General features: G+C 41.3%; 2 protein-coding genes across 2 annotated transcripts in view; both read right to left on the bottom strand.

Moving 5' to 3' along the window:
- The window catches only part of IMMT (inner membrane protein, mitochondrial), a 38453-nt gene extending 36739 nt beyond the window's left edge, over positions 1-1714 (bottom strand). The window contains exons 1-2 of the mRNA XM_006900385.1: positions 1710-1714; positions 28-274 (exon numbers count right to left, since the gene is read on the bottom strand). Of these exons, the coding sequence (XP_006900447.1) occupies positions 28-274; positions 1710-1714 (252 nt within the window). The remainder of the gene's footprint in view (positions 1-27; positions 275-1709) is intronic.
- Positions 1715-7425: 5711 nt separating this feature from the next.
- On the bottom strand, positions 7426-14270 carry LOC102866046 (pancreatic secretory trypsin inhibitor-like). Its single transcript, XM_006900384.1, has 2 exons — positions 14142-14270; positions 7426-7590 (listed from the first exon to the last, which is right to left on the bottom strand). Exons 1-2 carry the CDS (start codon positions 14268-14270, stop codon positions 7426-7428), a joined length of 294 nt encoding a protein of 97 aa, XP_006900446.1.
- Positions 14271-21808: the final 7538 nt, after the last annotated feature.

The following is a 21808-nucleotide window of genomic DNA, read 5'->3' as shown; positions in this document are numbered from 1 at the left end:
CTTGCTCAGGATTCCGCAGCGCTCCACAGGCGGCCCGGACTCCGTCTCCGGATCCTCCTCGGAGCCCGACGAGTTCCAGCTCTGGTTATCCGACATGGAGGCGCGACAGACAAGCAGGAGACCGGCCTCTGCTCCCTGAGGTGAGCCGGGGGAGGCGCCCAGTCCCCGGAGTGCAGGGTCGAGGGACAGCGAAGGGAAGAGTGCCCGCTTGGGCGCCGGGGGGAGCAGGAGTAAGGACGAAGTCCGGCAGCCGCGCCCGCCGTCGCCGCCGCGCCTGACACCGAACGGACCGGGAAAGGAGGACCAGCGGCGAAGGAAGCCTGCTCTTCCAGCCGTCAGCTGTCGTCGCCGTGACCCCTGCGTTGCACCCAGCGCCGCCACCCGAACTCGACCCCCTCGATGCCAATCTCAAATAGGAAAGGGAAAAGGAAGGAAGAAGGAAGAGAAAAATCCAGCTGCAGAGACCCAGGTCCACTCACACCTCTGCCTCGGCCCACTGTCCAACTCTCTGATGCATAACAAGTGATTGCAAAGACCATGGCCTGTATCAGATGCACCTTAGTCTCCAGAGCCTACCATTGCTCTTCAGTACTTTGGAGAGGTCCCTAACAGAAGACTTTCCCATCGCAACACGTTTTCTGATTTCCTGGTACTGGTGCCAAGAGTGTTGACGTGAAGCCAAGCAGACTAAAGTTGTTAACAATCTCAATCTCTTCACCCATCCTGATGCTGCCAATTGGTCCTGTGGTGAGAATCTTTGTCTTCTTGACATTGAGCCTCAATCCATACTGAAGGCTTCATTCAGTCTTTGACCCTCTGCAGCAAGCGTATACATTAAATTATTTAAGAATTAGAATTGCAGTTATATTCTATTTCCCAAAACCCAGAGGTAAAAGTCTAATTAACAGAACAATTTTAAAAAAACCATGTTTTTAAAACAAAGAAGTTACTCCTTGTATTAAGACATTTCAATTACTTAGAGAATGCTCAACATTTTAAAAATGCCTCCTAAGAGAACAGCGTTTTCCTTTTGCTCTCTAAACCTCAAAGATGACCACTGGGTCGACTGGCAGCAGCATGATAGATGGTGAAGAGATTGAGATTTCTGACAGCTTTAGTTTGCTTGGCTCTATAATCAACACTCGTTGTACCAGCAGCCAGGAAATTAAAAGATGAATTGTATTTGCTTTCAGAGATCTCTCCAAAGTATTGAGGAGCAACAATGTAAGTCTGGAGACTAAGGTGTGCCTGACACAGGCCATAGTCTTTGCCATAACTTGCTATTCTTCAGAGAGCTGGACAATGACTAGGGATGATAGGAGAGTTGATGCCTTTTTTTGGTGCTGGAGTATTGAATATACCATGCAATGCTAGGAGAACAAACAAATTCATCCTGAAAAGGGTGAAGCCAGGCTGCTCCTTGGAGGCAAGGATTCTGAAGCTCTGTCTGACATACTTTGGACATGTTGCAAGGAGGGACCAGCCCTTGGAGATGGATGTCATGCTTGGGCAGGTAGAGGGAGAGTGCAGGGGAGGAAGATCCTCAATGAGATGGATTTATTCCGTCACTGGGGTAATGGGGATAGGTGTGTTGGAGACAGTGGGATTGGCAAGGGATAGAGCAGGGTTTAAGGCTGTTGTACATAGGGTCACAATGAGTCGCCAGCAACTTAAAGGCACTTAACAATAACAACAACCCTAACCCTCACTGCATGGAGTCGGAAGCAGCTCACAGCTGACCCAGGCTCTAACTCACCTGGGAGGAGACTGCCCAGCTTTCTCCAGTGAAGTCGCTACTTGATTTAAGTGCTAGAGTCTGACACTATTGGGTTAGGAGCACAGCTCCTTGCTGACAGGCTACCAGAGAGCCTTGTGAAACAGGTAGTATGGAAATTTCAAAGAGAACTGCTTCAATTTTACTTAGTTGAACTGTTCTTAGTTGATGTTGTGCAGGCTCTAGCTCATGGCTCCCTCACACATGGCAATGATAAGCTGTGGATGGAATCACTGTGGGTCTTCACTGGCTGAATCAGAAGCCGCTCACCACACCATTCTTTCCACACTTACGCTGGAAGCTTCACGGAAACCTGATCAGCAACATGCCAACCACTACTGACAGACAGCGGTGGTTGTGTGTATGATGTAGGCCAGGAAATGAACCGGGGTTACACCAAGGAAAGTGAACATTCTCACAGGAATCACTAGTGCCTCAATGTGGCTGACTTCAATTTTAATTCACAGGAACCTCATGTAAGAGCAGAAAAGTTCCACAGGGTTTCCTTGGTGTAATCTTGAAGAGGCAGGTCTTTGGGTCTTTCTGTCATGTAGGCACTGTTGTTTTTAGGTGCCACTGAGTCAACTAGGCCTCACAGCTGCCATATGAACAAAAGACCAGAAATCTGTTCTATCTGTGCCATCCTCCTAATCTCTGACACACTTGAATCCATTGCTGCAGACACTGTGTTAAGGGTCTTCTATCTGGTTAAGGGTCTTCTTCTCTTTCACTGATCCTCCACCTTTCCAAGCATGACGTTCCTCTCCAAGGAATAGCCTCTCCTAGAAACGTGTGTGAGATGAAGTTTTGTCATCTTTGCCTCCAAGAAGCACTCTGGTTGCACTTTTTCCAAGACATATTTGTTAGTTCTTTTGGCATTCCATGAGTTATTCAGCATTCTTCTCCAACACCACAGCTCAAAGGCATCAATCTTTCTGTCATCCTTATTCACTGTCCAACTTTCTTTTGTTTTCTTATTTTTGCTTGTCCCCCATCTTTATATTCTTTCTTCTGTTCTCTTCTTTTTTTTTTTTTACTGTCCAACTTTCTAGGTAGGTTCATATCACCAGCATACTTAGGAGAAATCAGGTACTCACTCCTTATGCCACCAAGGCTCTGAGCTGACTTGGGGTGGGGTATATTTTAAAAAAACATTCAAGCTGAGTCTTATTTAAGGTTTATTTTTAACTTCCAGAAGCATAAAGATATATTCAGGTCAACTATTAAAAATGCTGTTAATAGCAGATAATTTGGCTAATTAGAATTTCAAGCAGCATGCATAATAAAAGAAACTATCTCTGAGAGGCAAGAACCAAATTACACCAGAGTTTGAAATCGCCTTAATTCCCTCAATATTTTCTTAAACATGTTTCTCTACCCACACCATCTATTTTCTTTACCCTGACCCTTGTCCCTCTCCTGGGAGAATGTATTATATTTTAAGTTTTTTTAATTCTAGTACTAAATAAGTGCAAGGTCTAACTTTTAAAATAAAAATGACAAAGTTTACATTGCATAGAGTGAAGTTTCCCTCCTACTTCTGCTCCCTAACCTAACCATCAGTTCTCCTCTTGATGGTTGACCAATGCTACCCGTCTCTCGTGTACCCAGAGGTATTCTATGCACACTCACCCAAGTGTCTGTTATACATATTTTTATATAACTGCTCCTGAGGAGATGTTATCAAGTTACTGCAATCAACATGTTATACAGAATGACTTCACAGTTTACTTGAATGTTTTCCTAGGCTTCCATCATGGCAGATGGAGAAAAAACTGAAGTAGTCAATGATTTCACCTTATTTAGATTTCACAAACAACATGCTTGGTACCAGAGATCAAAAATTCAAAAGACTGAACAACCAGGAGAGGACAACATCAATGAATAAGATCTTCTAAAGATTAAGCCCGTGTACAAGAAAAAAAATTTTACCAAAAAAAAATAAATAAAAAAAATTGAAAATAAAACCTACTGACTGGGGAAAAAAACCATTTGGCAATGACATCTCAGACAAAGGTTTCATAACAAAAGATTACAGATTCCTATAGGGCCTCCACAAGAAAAAGGACTGATAATCCAATCACAAAATGGGCAAAAGACATTGAAAGAATGTTCACAAGGGAAGATATTCAGATGGCCAACAGACACATGAGAAATGCTCAGACTCACTAGTAATCAGAGATGTAAATCAAAATCACTATAAGATACCATCTCACCACAGCAGCAGTGGCAAAGTTTAACAAGACAGCAATCAATGTTAGAGAGGAGATATGAAAAGACTGGAACTCTCAAACACTGTTGGTGGGATTGTAAAAAGGTAAGATGACTCTGGAAGGCAGTTTGGCATTTCCTCAAAAAAATGAACGTAGAAATTCCACCGCACCCAGTTATTCCACTGATAGGAATATACCCTGAGGAAAATCGAACTGAGACACAAATGTAGATCAGTACACTGATGTGTACAACAGCAAGAAAATGGAAATAGCCCAAATGTCCATCAAACAGATAGATTAAGGATTTGTGACACAGTCACATGATGGAATACTACGCAGCACTCAGGAACAATGATTTAAAAAAAATACTATGTAAAATTGGAGAGGCTACAGAGTATTATGCTGAGTGAGCTCACTCAGTCTCAGGAAGGACAAATAAGACCATCATGATCATAAAAAATAGAAGTATAATTAGTAAGATGCGTACAAAAATCTAAAGGAGGAAAGAGAGACTGGGGACTGAAACGGGGAAGGAGGGAATTCACAAGGTTGCAGAATCTGGTGGGTGGAAGGAGGGGGTGAAGGAATTAGGAGAGATCCAGTGAGGACCTAAAAAGATAGGGTAGTAACAGACGCACAGCCTTTGAGACCCTGGTGCGCCTGCCCATGGGGCCGGGGGTTAAGCTGCAGCACAAGAGCATGAGTTCATGCATAACTGGGGCCCCAGCCAGCTGCAGGCGGCCCTTTTAACAATAAGTGAGATGGCGGCCGACCAGGCCTCTACCGGGGTTTGCATCTTGGGTCTCAATTCTCAGGATGATCCCTTGGGAAATGGATAGTAGGCTCCTGTGTTGTGTGTGAGCTGCTGACTAGCTAGACTAGCCTGCACTGCAACTTAACCAGTCCTTGACATCCAATAAGCTTTAGGTGTTATTGAAGAAAAAAAAAGGGTAATAATGGGCAAAGAGTATTGGTGACTGGTTTTAGAAAACAATGTATGGGAATGATTGGATAAAACACTATGTGAATGTAGGAAATGTGTGAAACATAATGTATACAAATTTTAGATGGGCACTAATATAAAATGTATTTAAAAGTATTAAAAAATTATTTCAAAGACACCTGGCATTGGGAAAAACTGATGTAAAAGAACTCTCCAAAGTGCTGAAGAGTAATGATATAAGTTTAAAGACTAAGCTGGACAATGACTCAGGATGACAGAAATGATACCCAAGTTGTAGTGCTAGAGATAAGTGCTGAATATACCACAGACTAGCAAAAGAACAAATCTGTCTTGGAGAAAGTGCAACCAGGATGCTCCTTAAAGACAAGGTTTCATCTCTCATACCCTGGGCATGTTGTTAGTCCTTGAAAAAGGACATCATGCTTGAAAACGTGGAAGGTCAGCGAAGGAGAGAAAGACCCTCAACATGATGGACTGATACAGTGACTGTAAAAATGGGTCCAAGTGTGTAAGAGATGCTGAGGATGGTGCAGGCTAGGGCAGGATTCAGACCTGTTACTCATGGGGCCCTCAAGACTTGCAGTCAACTTGTTGGCACTTAACAGCTTTTTCATTTAATAACGTATTGGTGAGAACATTCTATGTGACACTTTAAAAAGCTACCTAGTAAATGTTAACACCTGTATTTCATCACAGATGTTACTTAATGTATTTAACTTACAATGCTGAAGCCTGCACACTGTACTTCTATCATTTTTACATGCTTTTTCATTTCAATGAATGGTTACAAATGACAGTAATTTTCAGACTTTTTTATACCATTATTGTGGTTCATTTACTACAATGTCTAACGAACTCCTTAATGTGTTGTCCTTCCCACCACCCAATTTATCTATTTATTTTTACACCTCTCTCTCTCCCATCCCATCCTCATTAAACTTCCAAAATTACTTGTGTGTGTAAATCTTTCCTTAGGTTTTTAGAAAATCAGACTTACAGCACATCCACCCTCTACATCACTCAGGGTAATTTATGTTAGAGGCATCCATGTTGTGCAGTATGTCATGAATCCATGATCATTTTTTTAGTGAATGCAGAATACTCCATTGTACAAATACCATTTTACCAGCATAACTGCATGACCAATTCTGAAAGCAAAATCTACAATGCTGATAAGTACTACCAAATTAGCCACACTGCCCTTTAATAATAAGGGAGCATGTTTTTCCACATTGTCCCCAACACATGGTATATCAAATTTGTATATTATGGTTTTGTGTTTTAACATTCAAAGTCTATGGGACAAAAATATAACATTTTAACTTAGTTTTAATTACCAATTCCTTTATTATGATTAAGACTGTCCATCTATCTTTTCCTATTTATGATCTTTTTATACTTTCTTTTCTTTAAAATGTCCAATCATATTATTTTTTTAAATTAGCTCGACCTTTTCTACATTTGTGCTCTTTACACATGGAGAAATTAATTATGTTTGATAATGTCAAATATTTCTATTTTATGATGTGCTTGTCTTTATGGTAGTTTATAATATAAATAAACCCTATTTTTGCATAATAAATAATCAGCTTTTCAATATTTTTAGACTTTTTTTATATTCTTGCAAGTAAAGACACCCTCAGATTCTATGTATTTTTTCCATGATTTTTTTCTACTTTCAAGGTTCCATTTTTTAATATTTAAATCTCTGAACCTAGCATAAGGGGAGATCGTGTATGAATCATGACTGAAAAATTTATGCCCAGCAGGAATCTAAGAATGTAACCTTCTTAGAAAACAGTCTCTGTAGATGTAAAATGAGTCCACAGTGGATTAGGTCAGGCCTTAAATCCATGACAAAAGACCTGCTCAGAAGAAAATTTGGACACAAGGACAGATACAGAAAAGATGCTGCCACGGAAAATCAGGACTGCTGGCAGCCACCCAAAGGCAGGGGAGAACACAGAGCAGATCCTCCCTCAGAGGCTCCAGAACGAGCCACTTAACTTGGGACTTCTGCTGCCAATCCCGATTTTGGACCTCTAGCTCCTTAAACTGAGAGAGAATACATTTCCATTATTTAAGGCAACAATTTTCTGGTCAGCAATTTGCTGAGTCAAATCTAGAAAACTAAATGCCACACAGTCTTGGTTTGTTGTGGTTTTTTTTTGTTTTGTTTTTTAGGGGAAACGGCCATGTTTAATGGAAAACAGTAGTTATTTAATGCAATTCTGGTTTATTGCCAACAAAATGAGACACTCACTGTGCAAGTCATCTGGGCAGGAACTTAAAACAAGAGGTAAAAAACAAGAAAACAAGGGAAGTTTATAAGCTCTCTCACACAGACATCTCTCAGAAAACACTGATTAACAAATCTCAGGTTCAGAAATACAGGAAAAGAGAGAATGTTGAAAGTCACTTAATGTGCCCAGGGTAAGATGGTGTCTCCATTCTCGTTTCTGTAAACTGCTCCATTAGCATGGTCCATCTTGGATTATTTTTATATCTTTACCTTCTTCCCTGATTTCCATGCAGAGGGTACACTCATTGGGGTATGTGACCATGTCACTCCCACACACAGGGTTTAAGTCCCTTGGACACCCTGGTAGTTTATACTGGTCATTCTGGAGTTGTGTGTCCTTGAGGCATAGCAAGCTGTAAGTTAAAAGAGGCTGCTGGCAAATTCCCTGCCACCAAGCAATAGTACCAGGCCGGCGGCAGAGAAAAAAGCCATCCTCCCTCTGCCGGCAGCCGGCTGACCGGTGACTGCACTATGCTTTTGTTTTTTTTTTTAAAGTATGTTAGTTTTTAGTGAAAGAAAAGCAGCCTTGGAGAGAGAAGGCCCTCAGCTTGCAAACTTGGGAGGAGCTGGTGCAGCTTTCTGGGGAGAGGGGACTGAACCGACCAGCTTACCCTTGGTCATCAGATCGGTATGAGTGGGTCATTAGGGAATTTCCACTTGCAGTGGGTTGGCACAGGGACCCAAGAAAGGAGGTTTATTCAGTTGGCTTCTGAACGACAATCAGTAAATAGTTTTTATCTGGTGCAACCACAATGTCATTTTTCTTGGACCGAATCTGAAGGCAGGTGAGATTATTCTGGGGGTCACTTTCTTGCACTGTGCTCTGTACCTTGAAGATGAAGCTGTGTCTGAGGTTGGCTTACTGTGTGGTAGTGGAACTGTCCATGGAGCCTTTGATGGAAATGCCTTCTGTGTTCCCTATGGTGATTCTCTACACACCCTTCTGGCTTTGCTTCAAGGTCTCTTCTTCTCAGACAGCTGATAAGGATGAAAGTTACGTAAAGCACTCAGCAGTGCCTAGCATACAGTGAGAGCCCAGGAAATGTTATCATCATGGTTAACATGCTACAGGGCACAGAACACCAGAATGCTGGCTCTGAGGGGCAGACGCCTCATCTCCATCGGTTCCTGGCCAAGCCCCTAGCCTGTTTATTTTCTGAAAGCTGAACTTCATTTTTCAGCAACCTTATTTAATCAAATATTAAGATAAAATTTTTATGAACCACCAAGGAAGAAAGGCGGGGGAAGAAATGCTCTCAATTAAATAGCATACCAACTATAAAATGCATCAAAACTGAAAAGGATTATGAAACAGTTATACTGTTTCCAAAAAATGAAAATTTTATTAGCCTTTTAGGTTCCACATTTTTGTATGAAAAAGAAAATATTTTATCATGACTTTTTCTTTCTAACAATTAAAACCATATTCCAATCAGTAATGTTGAATAATAGGTACAATTTCCTCTTACTTGGATCCATAATCAACACCCTTGGTACTGGCAGTTGTCAAGATATCAAAAGACATGTTGCACTGGGAAAGTCTGTTGTCAGAGACCTCTCCAAAATGCTAAGGAGCAATGATGTCTATTTCAGGACCTGATTCAGGTGGACCGGATTCAAGTGAGGGTCTTTTAAATCACTTGAATCACTTCAATCACATCTGAGAGTAGGACAATGAATTGACACCTCTGAGTTGTGTGTTGGAGAAAATACTAATACCCCATGGATGGCCAAGAGAGCACATATGTCTTGGAGAGGGTGCAGCCGGCATGCTCCTTGGAGGCAAGGATGATGAGGATTAGATCATTACCTTGATGTAGAATTTAAACCTGGGTTGTTCAGCTGACTTTCCTATAAACTGAGCTTTGCATACAGTACAGCTTAATCCATTTTATTTTCTACTTGGTGTGATAAAAATAGGAACTATATTTCCTTGCATGTTTCCAATTGTTTCAGCAACACTTATTAAAGATATTATTCTTTCTTTCATTGTTGTTGTTATGTGCCGTCGAGTCATTTGCGACTCATAGTGACCCTATGTACAACAGCCCTAAACCCTGCTCTATCCTGTGCCAATCGCATTGCCCCTGACACACCCATCCCGATTACCCCAGTCACTGAATCAATCCACCTCATAGAGGGTCTTCCCCTCTTGCACTGTCCCTCCACTCTACCCAGCATGATGTCCCTCTCTAAAGACCTGTCTCTCCTTACAACATGTCCAAAGTATAACAGGCGAAGCCCCAGAATCCTTGCCTCCAAGGAGCAGCCTGCTTTAAACCTCTCTAGGATGAATCTGTGTTTTCTTGGCAGTCCATGGTACATTCAATACTCTTCTCCAGCACCACAGCTCAAAGGCGTCAATTCTCCTTCTATCCTCCCTAGTGATTGTCCAACTCTCTGATGTATAACAAGTGATTGCAAAAACCATGGCCTGTATCAGGCGCACCTTAGTCTCCAGAGAGACACCATTGCTCCTGAGCACTTTAGAGAGGTCCCTAACAGCAGACTTTCCCATCACAATACGTTTTTTGATTTCCTGGCTCCTGGTGCCAAGAGTGTTGACCATGGAGCCGAGCAAACTGAAGCTGTGAACAATCTCAATCTCTTCACCATCCATCCTGATGCTACCGATTGGTCCAGTGGTGAGAATCTTTGTCTTCTTGACATTGAGCCTCAGTCCATATTGAAGGCTGCAGTCCTTGATCCTCTGCAGCAAGTGCATGAGGTCCTCCTCAGTTTCAGCGAGCAGGGTTGTGTCATCTGCATAATGCAGATTGTTGATAGATCGTCCACCAATCCTACCGCCACGCTTCTCCTCATAGAGCCCAGCCTCTCGGATAATCTGCTCTACATACAGGTTGAAAAGTTATGGAGATAGGACACATCCCTGGCGTACACCCTTCCCAATTTTGAACCAGGCAGTGTTACCCTGCTCTGTTCTGACGACTGCCTCTTGGTCCAAGTATAGGTTTCGCATTAGCACGATTAATTGTTCTGGGATTCCCATTCTTCTCAGAGTCAGCCACAGTTATGATCCACACAGTCAAATGCCTTTGCATAATCAATGAAACACAGACAGACATTCTTCTGGTATTCTCTACTTTCAGCTAAGATCCATCTAACATCAGCTACAATATCCCTAGTACCACGACCCCTTCTAAACCCAGCCAGGACTTCTGGCAGTTCTCTGCTGATGTACTGTTCCAGTCTTTTTAGGATAATCTTCAGTAGAATCTTGCTTGCATGTGAAATCAATGATATTGTTCTGTAGTTTCCAAACTCAGTTGGGTCGCCCTTCTTTGGGATGGGAACAAATAATAGACCTCTTCCAGTCAGTTGGCCAAGTGGCTGTTCTCCAGATTTCTTGACACAACTTGGTGAGCACATCCAGGGCAGCATCTGTTAGCTGAAATATGTCAATTGGTATACCATCTATTCTGGGGGCCTTGTTTTTTGCTATTTTCTTCAAACAGCTTGAACTTCTGCCTTCATCACCATAGGCTCTGGCTCAAATGCTATTTCATTAAATTCTTCTGTATCTGCCAATTCCTTTCGATACAATGACTCAGTATATTCTCTCCATCTTCTTTTGATACCTCCTGGATCATAAAACAATTTTATCAATTTTGTCAAAACCAAATGACCACAGATGCATGGCTTTACTCCCAGTCTCTTGACTTCATTCTCTTGATCTATATTTTTGTCTTTCCTTGAGCCTGTAGTAATTTTTATGTTATTGCAGCTTAAGAAAGTCTTAAAATGAAGTAGTTAGTTCTTTTCAAGATATCTAGAGCCCATGCAATTACAAATAAGTTTTAGGACCAGTTTTCCCATTTCTGTAAAACTATAAACAGGGGATTACTGTCATTCAATACAAAAACACAAAATTTTTCAATTTATGTAGGCCTTCTTTCAGCAACAATTAGTACTTCTGCAGTGTATATTTGCCCCCCAGTACTTAAGTCTTATACTTCCTTAAACTTCTTCGTAAATAATTTTTTGAAGCTGCCATAAATGGAATAACTTTCTTTTTTTAATAACTTTCTTAATGCCTTTTTATATTTTGTATTGCTAGTATAGAGAAATAAAAGTTTTTGTGTGTTTATCTTTTATCCTTCAACTCTGCTCTATGTTTATTAGCTCTAACAGTTCTGTGTCTGTGTGTGTGCATGCATTCTTTAGGATTCCTTGTATACATGATCATGTCAACTTCAATAGCAATATCTTTCTTATTATTTTTCTAATTTGAATGCCTCATATTTTTTTTTCAAAGCCAACAGCTGTGGCTAGAAATTCCAGTACAATGCTGAACACAGTGGTGAGGGAGCAGGCACCCTTGCTGTTCCTGATCTTCAGGAGAAAGCTTTCAATCTGTGAGCTATAGGTTTGTCATAAATGCCTTTTATCAGGTCACAGAAGTTCACATCTATTCTTGGTCAGTCACGGTATTTATCATGACAGAGCATTGGGTTCTATCACATATTTTTCCTGTACCAAATGAAATCAGTGTTATCCCTCCTTTCATTCTACCAGAGGTATGAAGAAAAGCAACAGCCCTGAAAAACACCTTTTCTGATTTTCAACCATGCCTTTTTTTCTTGAACACATATGTTCTGGGATTCTGCATGAATACAATGAAGTGTTGTTCTGGGATTCTTACTTTTCTCAATGCCAGCCGTAATTTGTTATGATGCACACAGTCTGGATCTCACAAGTGTTCCATTTGACTGGGTACTATCTTGCATTTTTCTATCATTTTTCTATTAGAAGAAAATATTTGAGTTTCTGTTTTCTGACAGGTTCACCTTATACATACAGGTTTGGTTGGTTGGTTTGTTTTTTGTTGTTTGTTTTGTTTTGTTTTTTTAGGATAGGGTAAAAGTCAGATCTATTACAGGGACACTATGGGTTATAGTTAACTCGGTGGCACATAGCAACACGAGAGAACCAAGCCTGAGGTACGGAGGTTAATCAAGCAGATGTGCACGTAGGCTATTTAACTCTGGGTCTAGAAATGAAAGACAGCAAAGAAAAATTTCAAAAACAGAAAGAAGAGTACCTGTTAAGCTAGGAAAAAACCCAAACATCTATGTTATACATTGACTGTGGGTCTTCATGGCAAGGAACTGCAGGCAATGTCTAGCAGCTGCTAGAAGTCCCTTGTGACTGCTGGTGAGCATAAAGAAACATCAATCCCACACCTGACTGGAACTGAATTCAGCTAACACACTGTAGGTCACTGGAAGAGGACTCTGAACTCCAAAGGAGAACAGCCCAATAACACCTTGACTGCAGTCTGTGTGACACTGAGCAGAGAAACTATCTCATTCATTCCAACTTAAAACTTTACAGAAACATTTTTTTAATTAACTTTAATGAACGTTTAGAGAGACTTTGGATTTTCATTCATTCATTGTTGCTACAGAAACTTTTCTTTTGGGGGGGGATGTGTTTTCTGTGTATGTACCATCAAATCGGATCTGACTGGTACAGGAGGAGATTGTCCCTCCTCCGGCAAAGCATCTGGTTGATTCAAACTGCTCACCTCTGGGATTATAACAGTACAGCTTCTTGCCACTAGGCCACCAGAGCTCGCCAGCTACAGAAACTTTTAAGACAATAAGTGTTATTTTAAGTTCCTAAAGCTGTGTCAGGGAGCTCTGGTGGGGAGTTGCACCAAAATCTGCACTTGTCTTAAAATTGAAATCAATCAACGGCTTTAAGTAAGAAAGATGGGCAATCTTCTTCCATGTGATTTACAGCCTCAGAAACCGGCCGGAGAGTCAGTTATGAGTCAGTTGCGATACAAAAGCAATGAGAGAAATCTGTGTTTTAATATATACCAAAGAGTACCTATTTTCCTACTTCTGTAGCAATGAATGGGCAAAACGCAAAAGTGAAAATGTAAAGTTATCTCTTACTAACTACTTAGAGATTTTGCTCATTTAATGCCAAAACTGCAAGTATTTATTTTGTAATATTTTTCCAAAACTCCCATTTTATGGGAAGTATGAGCAATGGAAATAGGCTTATCTTTATTTTTAACTTTAGGATGTTACTTTAATAATGATACAAAGCTTAATGTTATTAGATATCTGGGCTCCTTGAACTTCAGCCAAAGCTGTGGCAACCCAGGGACGTAGAATGTCAGCTTCTTCTCCCAGTCGAACACAAGGTCACGGCTCCTGTCCTCTAGCAAGCACTAGACATCGGAACGCCATAACAAGAACCTTTCCATTTTGTTATAGGAACAGCTAGGAGGTGCTCTCTGGTACGAAAACAACAACACTATTTCTATAAAATTACAATCTTGACACCTCAATTCATGTACTCTTTTCCCACAACCCAGGCAGCCCCTTACTAAGGCACCACGGCAGAGCGCACGGCGTGCTGGGAACTGTAGTTCTAGTATCGCGACCTTCACCCCCTGAGTGCAGGGACTCCATGGCTTTCACGTGCCTAACGACGGCCAAGCGCCAACAGCAAAGATTGGTCCGCAAGTGCCGGAGCGTGATGCTGATTGGCCAGCACCTCCCCGAGGCCGGGTGTCCCGCGCCGGGCCCGCCTCCCAGCGGCTTCTTTCCACACCCCACCCAATTCTAGCGATAACCCTCCAGTCATCTCGTACGGAAGGACCCCACAATTAACTGCCTCATTCATCCGAATGGAACTCCTAAAATGAGGGCGACACTGACAAATGCCCTTGTCCTAGCGCCTGCGAATGGGCAAAGTCTCCCCGTTTTCAGCTGTCAGCCCCAAATCCATTTCCTCACGCGCCTTCTCGGAGCCGTCACTCCCGCGCTCACCTGGGCGGCGGCGGTCACGCCCGATAATTGACAGGCTCGCAGCATCTTGGTGGCCAGGTGGACGGCGACACTAGTGTACGCGGGAGCGGGAGCAGCCGCGGCGGCGGAAGAAGGGGAAGGAGGGTGTGGGCGCGTGCGTGCGTATCTGCATCCGGGTCGCCCCTTTGCTTGCCGGAAGCGCAGCCGACACCACTGCGCACGCGCTCATCGTTACGCAGCTGTGCGAATCGTGGTCGGCGGAACCCGGTCTTTCTCAATAGAATATTTCGAAGGAAGTAATTTATTTAGCCAATTACATGAGCAATGATGGAATCTCCGTTTGCACATTAGCTTTTGTTTAAGAGGTCTTCGGGGCGTCATCATACGTGCTGCAAACTGGGTGAACGAGCACAGGAGGCACTACTGTGCTTGACGCTTGACGTTTCTTTGGGGTTGTGTGACACTGAGGAAGCAGTCTAAGCAACCCAGATTCTTTGGGTTCCACGGCTGGTTTTAGTCACCAGCTCTTCAATTCCACTCCTATAATAAGCTACTCTTTTTTTCTTATTAAGGTTTTTGTTCTATAAGGATCGTTTTGGCCACATTCTGTAAAATGAGAAGGAGGTTTAACACTGAAACACCTGTCCAAAGCATTCCACTGAGTCAAGATAGGGCATGTTAAATGTTCACGTTATTTAAACTGTTAGTACATTTCGAATTCAACAGCCGTTCAATGGAAGAAAAATGGACTAAATCTTCCCATGCGATTGAAAACCCGCTGGAGGGTCACTTGCATGACTCCCCAGTAAAGGCAGAGAGAGTGATCTTATTACTTAGAACATTTCTTTTAAAAAAAATTAATTTTAATAAAAGTTTATAGAGACTTGGGGTTTCCATTCATTCATTGTTGCACTTTTCTCCCTGCCCACCCATCTCCCCCAATTCTCTCGTCTTTGAAAAGTAAAATTCATTCATTGTTATCCCTCCCCCGAAGTACACTCCACCGTGCAGCCTTCATTCTGGACTCCTGTCATGACAATAATACCTAATCATATATCCATTGTAAATAGTTCTCTCCCTCATCTGTTTCAATGCAGTATACATTATTTATCCCCTCTTTCTCAGTCTTCCCTCAACCTTGAAGTCAGTCTCGTTTTACAACAGTGGCCCTATGCAATATTTGTCCTTTTTTGTGCTGAGATAGTTCACTCAGCATAATGCTTGCCAGGGTCATTTTGTATATTTCATGAGTTCCTTGTTTTTCAATGCAGAATAGTACTCCATTGTGTGAATATACCAGAGCTTCTCTATCCATTCATTTGTTGATGGGCACTTGCGTTGTTTCCAACTCTTCGTTATTGTGAACAAAGCCGCAATAAACATGGGTGTGCATATGAGAACATCTTAACGAAATAAGTTCTATCGTCTTTATTGTGTTTGCAAAGTATATTCAAGGTCTAACAAGGTTATCTTCATGGTATAGCATTCTCCATTTGTTTAATGGGTAAATAGATACGAAAATCACCTAAAATAAACTAATTGTATATGTAGATGGATGTACTCTGTACTTTCCAACTGTGATTTAGTAATTACAGTTGTAGTTAGGTGCCATCGATTTGAGTACGACTATTAGCAAACCCTATGAAGAAAAGATCTGAAACCTGTTCTGTCCTGTGCCGTGTCACACTTCTGACGCACAAGAGCCCATTGTGGCAGTCACAGCATCAATCCATCAGTATATCTATTTTGTGCAGATGACACAACCTTGCTTGCTGAAACTGAGGAAGACCTGATGTGCTTGCTGCAGAAGGTCTGAGGACTGTAGTCTTCAATATGAGATTGAAGCTCAACATCAAGAAGACAAAGATTCTCACCACTAGGCCTATTGGCAGCACCATGATAGATGGAGAAGAAATTGAGGTTATTAACAGTTACAACTTGCTCAGTTCCACAATCAACACTTTTGGCACCAGCAGTCAGGAAATCAAAAGACTTGCATCAGGTAAATCTGCTGTTAGGGACATTTCCAGAGAACTGAGAAGCAAAGATGTTAGCCTAGAGACTAAGGTGCAACTAATCCAGGCCATGGTCTTTGCAATTACTTGCTATGCACCAGAGAGCTGGACAATGACAAAGGACAATAGAAGAAGAATTGATGCCTTTGAGTTATGGTGCTGGAGAAGAGTCTTGTACACATACCATGGACCACCAAGAAAACAAATAAGTCTGTCTTAGAGTGAAACCAAGTTTCTCCTTGTAAGCTAGGATTTTGAAGCCCCGTCTCACATACTCTGGGAGTGTGGCCAGGAGGGACTAGTCCTTGGAGGACATTATGCTTGGAGACAGCACAGGAGAAGAAGATCCCAAACGAGATAGAGTGATATAGTAACTAGGGCAATGGGGGTAGGTGTGTTGGAGCCAGTGAGACTGGCTCCAGACAGGGAAGGGTTTAGAGCTGTTGTGCATAGGGTTGCTATGAGTCACAAGTGACTCAACAGCACATAACAAGAACAACAACATCAACATATTCACTTTCTTTTGTATCTCACCTAATGTTCTCCAAATGCTAGCAGTCTCTCATTTTCCTCAGTAACTTTAGCAATTGATTTGGCGTCTTCCCACCCCTGATCTTGCCTACTGACATGAAGCTAGGTGATGTCAGTAATTTGTCTAACATTTTGGTCTTGGACTTCTCAGTGCCAATGAGCAATTTTATTCCATTCTAGCCGAACATGTTGGGCCTAAGTAGCATTAGCAAACTCTCTGGCTTCAATATTTCAAACTGCAGAATTAATTTCTGTGGTTTTCTAACCTCTCATTTAAGTTCCTAAATCTTAAGATACTGTTTTTAAATGTTATCAGAACTCCTAAAGTAATTTATAAATTTGCATTACATCGCATGCCTAGTAAAAAAAACTTAATGACTTAATATACTTTTTCAGCATGTTGTTGTTACAATAGTTTCTGAACCCTGTCCTATCCTGAGCCAATCTATCTCCAAAATACCTGCCCCAGTCACTATGTCAAGCCATCTCATCCAGAGTCTTCTGAATTGTCCCTCCACCTTTTCAAGCATGCTATCCTTCTCCAAAGACTGCCCTCCTGGAAACCTGCCCAAAATATGTGGGACAGAGTTTAAAAATTCTTCCCTCCAGAGAGCAACATGGTTTCACCCTCTCTAGGATAGACTTGTTTGTTCTCTTGGCAGTCCATGGTATGTTCAAGACTCTTCTTCAGTATTAATTGAAAGGCATCAATTTTTCTTCTGTGATGTTTATTGTCTAGCTCTCCAATGAATAGTAAGTAATTGCGAAGACGATGACATGGATCAGGTGCACCTTAGTCTCTAGACATCTTGCACTTCAGCACTGTGGAGAGGTCCCTGACAGAGGCCTTCCTAATCCAATTAGTCTTTTTTATTTCTTGGCCAATGATTCCAAGAGTTAATTATGGACCTGAGCAAGATGAAATTGTTGACAATGTGACTCTCTTCTCCGTCTATCATGGTACTGCCAATTTGCCCAATAGTGAGAATCTTTGTTTTTTGTTTTTTGAGGGGGGCATTTCAGAAATAGAATTTATTCCGCATAAATGCTTCCTCTTCTCTTTACCTAATGGTTTGCGGAGGTGGGGAGTTCTGTAAATTATGACAGATGCTTTTCCAAAAATAATCTTGTTTTGGATTTCACACAAATGGGTAAGAAACAGTTTTCTACTACATGTTAGGATATTTCTTCATTGCTCCTAGACTAATTTTATACTCAGTTTCTCTTTGTTTTAAATTTTTTTAATTATGTGTGTGTGTGTGTGTGTGTGTGTGTGTGTGTGTGTGTACTGTCAGTTCAGATCTGACTGGTACAGGAGGAGATTGTTCCTCCTTCTCCAGCAGAGAATCTGGTGGATTTGAACCGTGCACCTCTGGGATTGCAGTACACCTTCTTGCCACTAGGCCACCAGAGCTCACCATCAGTTTCTCTTTTACTTTAATACAAATGAGAACGCCAACTGATGATTAGTAGAATTATCTCTGAATATGCAGGTCTTCTTACACACATGTGATTGAGTTTATTGTAGAGAAAAGTAAGAGAATATGGATACAAAAAAGAAAACAAGTGGAGACATGCACTGCCTTAACAGCCCTGCCGTGAACTGCCCAATTCTTTCTCATCAGGATGCTATTTTTTTCTGGTAATTTCCATGTTGTAGATCCTTTGGCAAGTGTCATAGCTTTCCCGCTGTTGCTTGTAGCATGACTTCTCATAGTACAGCCTTCATGTAATGTCTTCAATGAGCCTGTCTGTAGTGAGGCTTCTGTTTAGGCTTCTGTAAGTGCTTTCCATGTTGCTATCATGTACCATCACAGTCTTGGCAATGAACTTCAGGTGTTTTGCCATGCATGATCTTGGATTTAAGTTTTCACTCTTACAGCTGAGCACACCTTCCTTCTCAGTCACAGCACAACCCGTTCACCCCAACTACCTTAGCTCTATCTCTAGAATATTTATTTTCTTGATGTTGAGTTTCAATCTATATTGAACATTGCAGTCCTTGACTTTCTACAGCAGATGCTTCAGGTCCTCCTCAGTTTCAGCAAGTAAGGTTGTGTTATCTGCATATTTCAAGTTAGTGATGAGTCTTCCTCTAATTCCAATGCCACATTCCTCCTCATAAAGACCAGCATCCCAAATTATCTGTTCTGCATGTAGAATGAAGAGGTATGGAAACTGGACACATCCCTGACTCATTCCTTTTATTATTTAAAACCATGCATTCATGCTCTGATCTGATGGCTGCCTCCTGGTCTAAGTATAGGTTTTGCATGAGCACGATCAGATGTGCTGTGATACTCATTCTTTGCAGAGTTAGTCACAATTTGTTGTGATCCACATAGTCAAATGCCTTTGCGTAGTCAATGAAACACAGACAGACATTCATCTGCTTCATTTTTGCTTTCAGCCAGGATCCATCTGACATTGGCAATGATGTCCCTAGTGCCAACCCCTCTTCTAATCCCAGCCTTTACTCTAGAAGTTCTCTGTTGATGTACTGTTACAGTAATTTTTTTTAATAATCATCAGCAAGATTTTATTTGTGTGTGATAATAGTGATATTGTTTGGTAATTTCCACACTCTTATAGGACTACCCTTTTTTGGAATGGTAATATCTTCTAGTCAGCTGGCCAGGTGGTTATCCTTCACATTTCTTGGCACAACTTGATGAGCACATCCAGAGCAGCATCTGTTTGCTGAAATATGTCAATTGGTTTTCAGTAAGTTTCTGGGGCCTTGTTTTTTGCCAACACCTTTATAGCAGCTTGATCTTCCTCCATCACCATTGTCTCTCCGTCATATGTTGTTTCATGAAATTCTTCTGCATCAGCCAATTCTTTTTGGCACAGTGACTCTGCACTCTTTTCATCTTCTTTTGATGCATCCTGGAACATTCAATATTCTGATAGCACCTATAAGTATTTCAATTCAAGGCTTGTCCTTCACTTCCTTCAGCTTCAGAAACGCTGAGCAAATTCATCCCTTTTAATTATCTTTGCACATTTTGTTATAATTCTTTGCTTTGTCTTCCTGTGGGAGAAGGATGGAAGGATAGGCAATCTCCTTCCCTGTGATTAACAGTCCCATGGGAGAAGGCTTCCTGATCTGCTCTTTCCAATCTTCTGTTCAACTCCTTAACATCCTGGCTTCTTCCCTTTGCTTTGACTTCTCAGTGCTCTAGTGCAATATCCAGAGTCTCTTTTAACATTCATCTTGGTCTTCTCTTCAGCATACGTAGGTGTTTTTGAACTTACAGTAGCTACTATAGATATTAGACCAATATGGCAGCAAGAGTTCAAAACTCATCATCAACTTGTAAACTCTATATCCCAAATCAATGAAAATAAAACCATTTCATTTGTCCTTAGTGAGTTGGGGAAATCTGGCAAGCCTACATTCTTTTAATGAGGCTTCAGAAATTTATAATTATTTTCATAATACTATGTTTTGCCTTTTTAGCTCTGTAATTCTTATGTGTGCAATAGAGTTTTCCCTAAGGGTACTTGTCTGTCAGTGAAGGCTTGTGTGTTGCTATGATATTGAACAGGTATCAGAAGAGCTTCCAGACTAACATGACTGGGAATAAAAACTGAAAATCAGTCAGCTGAAACTCTACAGATCACAACACAACATTGCACACATCACAAATGATCACAAGGATGAAATAGGACCCAATAATATTTTCTTATGCATCAGATTGTCAGGACTCAGGACCAACTCATGGCAGTTAACAATAACATGACCTGATATGTTGTTGTTTTGTTCCATGGAGCCACTTGTGACTCATAGTGATCCTATGCACAAGAGCCCTAAACACCATTCTATCCTGTGCCAACCTCGCCATCTCAAACATATTCATTCCCACCACTCCACTCACAGAATCAATCCATCTCTAAGCAACAGTTAAATGTGAAAGCAACTTTTAGAATCTAGTTTTCAATAAGCTAGACATTACAGATATGTGTAAAAGGCAAAACAATGTCACTTGTTACGGATTTAATTGTGTCCTCCTCAAAACAGATATTGTAAATTCTCACCTCTGTGTTTGTCCGCTGACCAGTGGTTCTAACCCAACAGTCATTCCATGTGAGAAAAATGGTCAACCATCTCCCATTAAGATTTATAGCCTTCAAACCCAAAGTGGGTAGTTCTGCTGAGTCCTGTAGGGTACCTCTGAGTTGTAGTGGAATCCAGGAGTTTCAGTTTTGATACTCATGTGAGGATGAAGCTGAATTAGTGTAGGGTACATTTTGAGTCAATCTCTTAAAATTTTAAAAGAGTTTAAAGGAAAGTCAGAACTTGGATATGGAGGAAAATAGATAGTAAGCTACATGGAAGAGATGATTGAAGAAACTAGGAAGCAGAAATTGAGAAGACAAAGACCTTCCTTCAGAGCCTGCAAGAGAAAGAACCCCTTCTTCTAGTGCTGGTAGTCTGAATTTCAACTTCTAGTCTCTGGTGGGCTAGTTGTAATAAGTTGTACTGCCAACTCAAAGGCAGATGGTTTAAATCCACCAACTGCCCTGAGGTAGAAACATGGGCAATCTCCTCCTATCCAGTTTACACTTTGAAAACCTGCTGGAGCGTCAGTCATGAGTTGGTTCTAACCTGTGGATAATGAATAAATAAGTGAGCCCCCTATAAGGGGTACTCTAGTGGCATAGCCCATAGGAAGCTGACCCAAATCCCATGCCCCTCTAGTGGTTCAAATTTGCCTGCAACTCTGAGAAAGATGGGCAGTCTCCTCCTGTGTGATTTAAAATCTCAGAAACTCAGTGGCAGGTGAACTATGAGCCTGTGCCGACTTGATGACAATGATCAATGAATGAGTTGAGCCTCCTATACGGTAAGAAAATGAGTTGCTGTTTGTTAAAGTTATCCTTTTGTAGAATTTGTGTTCTATTGCAGTATTTCTGTTATCCTGTATTTCTCACATATATAGTAGCTACTGTAAGTTCAAAACCTAGGTAACTAAGGCATCATTTCCTCTACTAATTATTCCTTATTTTGAAATACTTTTCATAAGAGTGTGTTTATATAGAATGAGTTTATAACTGTGTTATCTCCTCAAAATATGTCCTCTTGGTTAGGCCAGGGTTCTCTGGAAATGGCAAAAAATAAGGCTCCAGGAATAGATGGTATACCAACTGACATATTTCAGTTAACAGATGCTCCCATGGACGTGCTCACCAAGTTGTGCCAAGAAATCTGGAGAAC

Source organism: Elephantulus edwardii, unplaced genomic scaffold (genome assembly GCF_000299155.1).
Source record: "Elephantulus edwardii isolate Elephantulus edwardi_28Jun2011 unplaced genomic scaffold, EleEdw1.0 scaffold00283, whole genome shotgun sequence".
In the NCBI taxonomy this organism is placed as follows: domain Eukaryota; kingdom Metazoa; phylum Chordata; class Mammalia; order Macroscelidea; family Macroscelididae; genus Elephantulus; species Elephantulus edwardii.
Note: the sequence above shows the minus strand (reverse complement) of the source record. Positions and strands in the feature narration are given on the sequence as shown.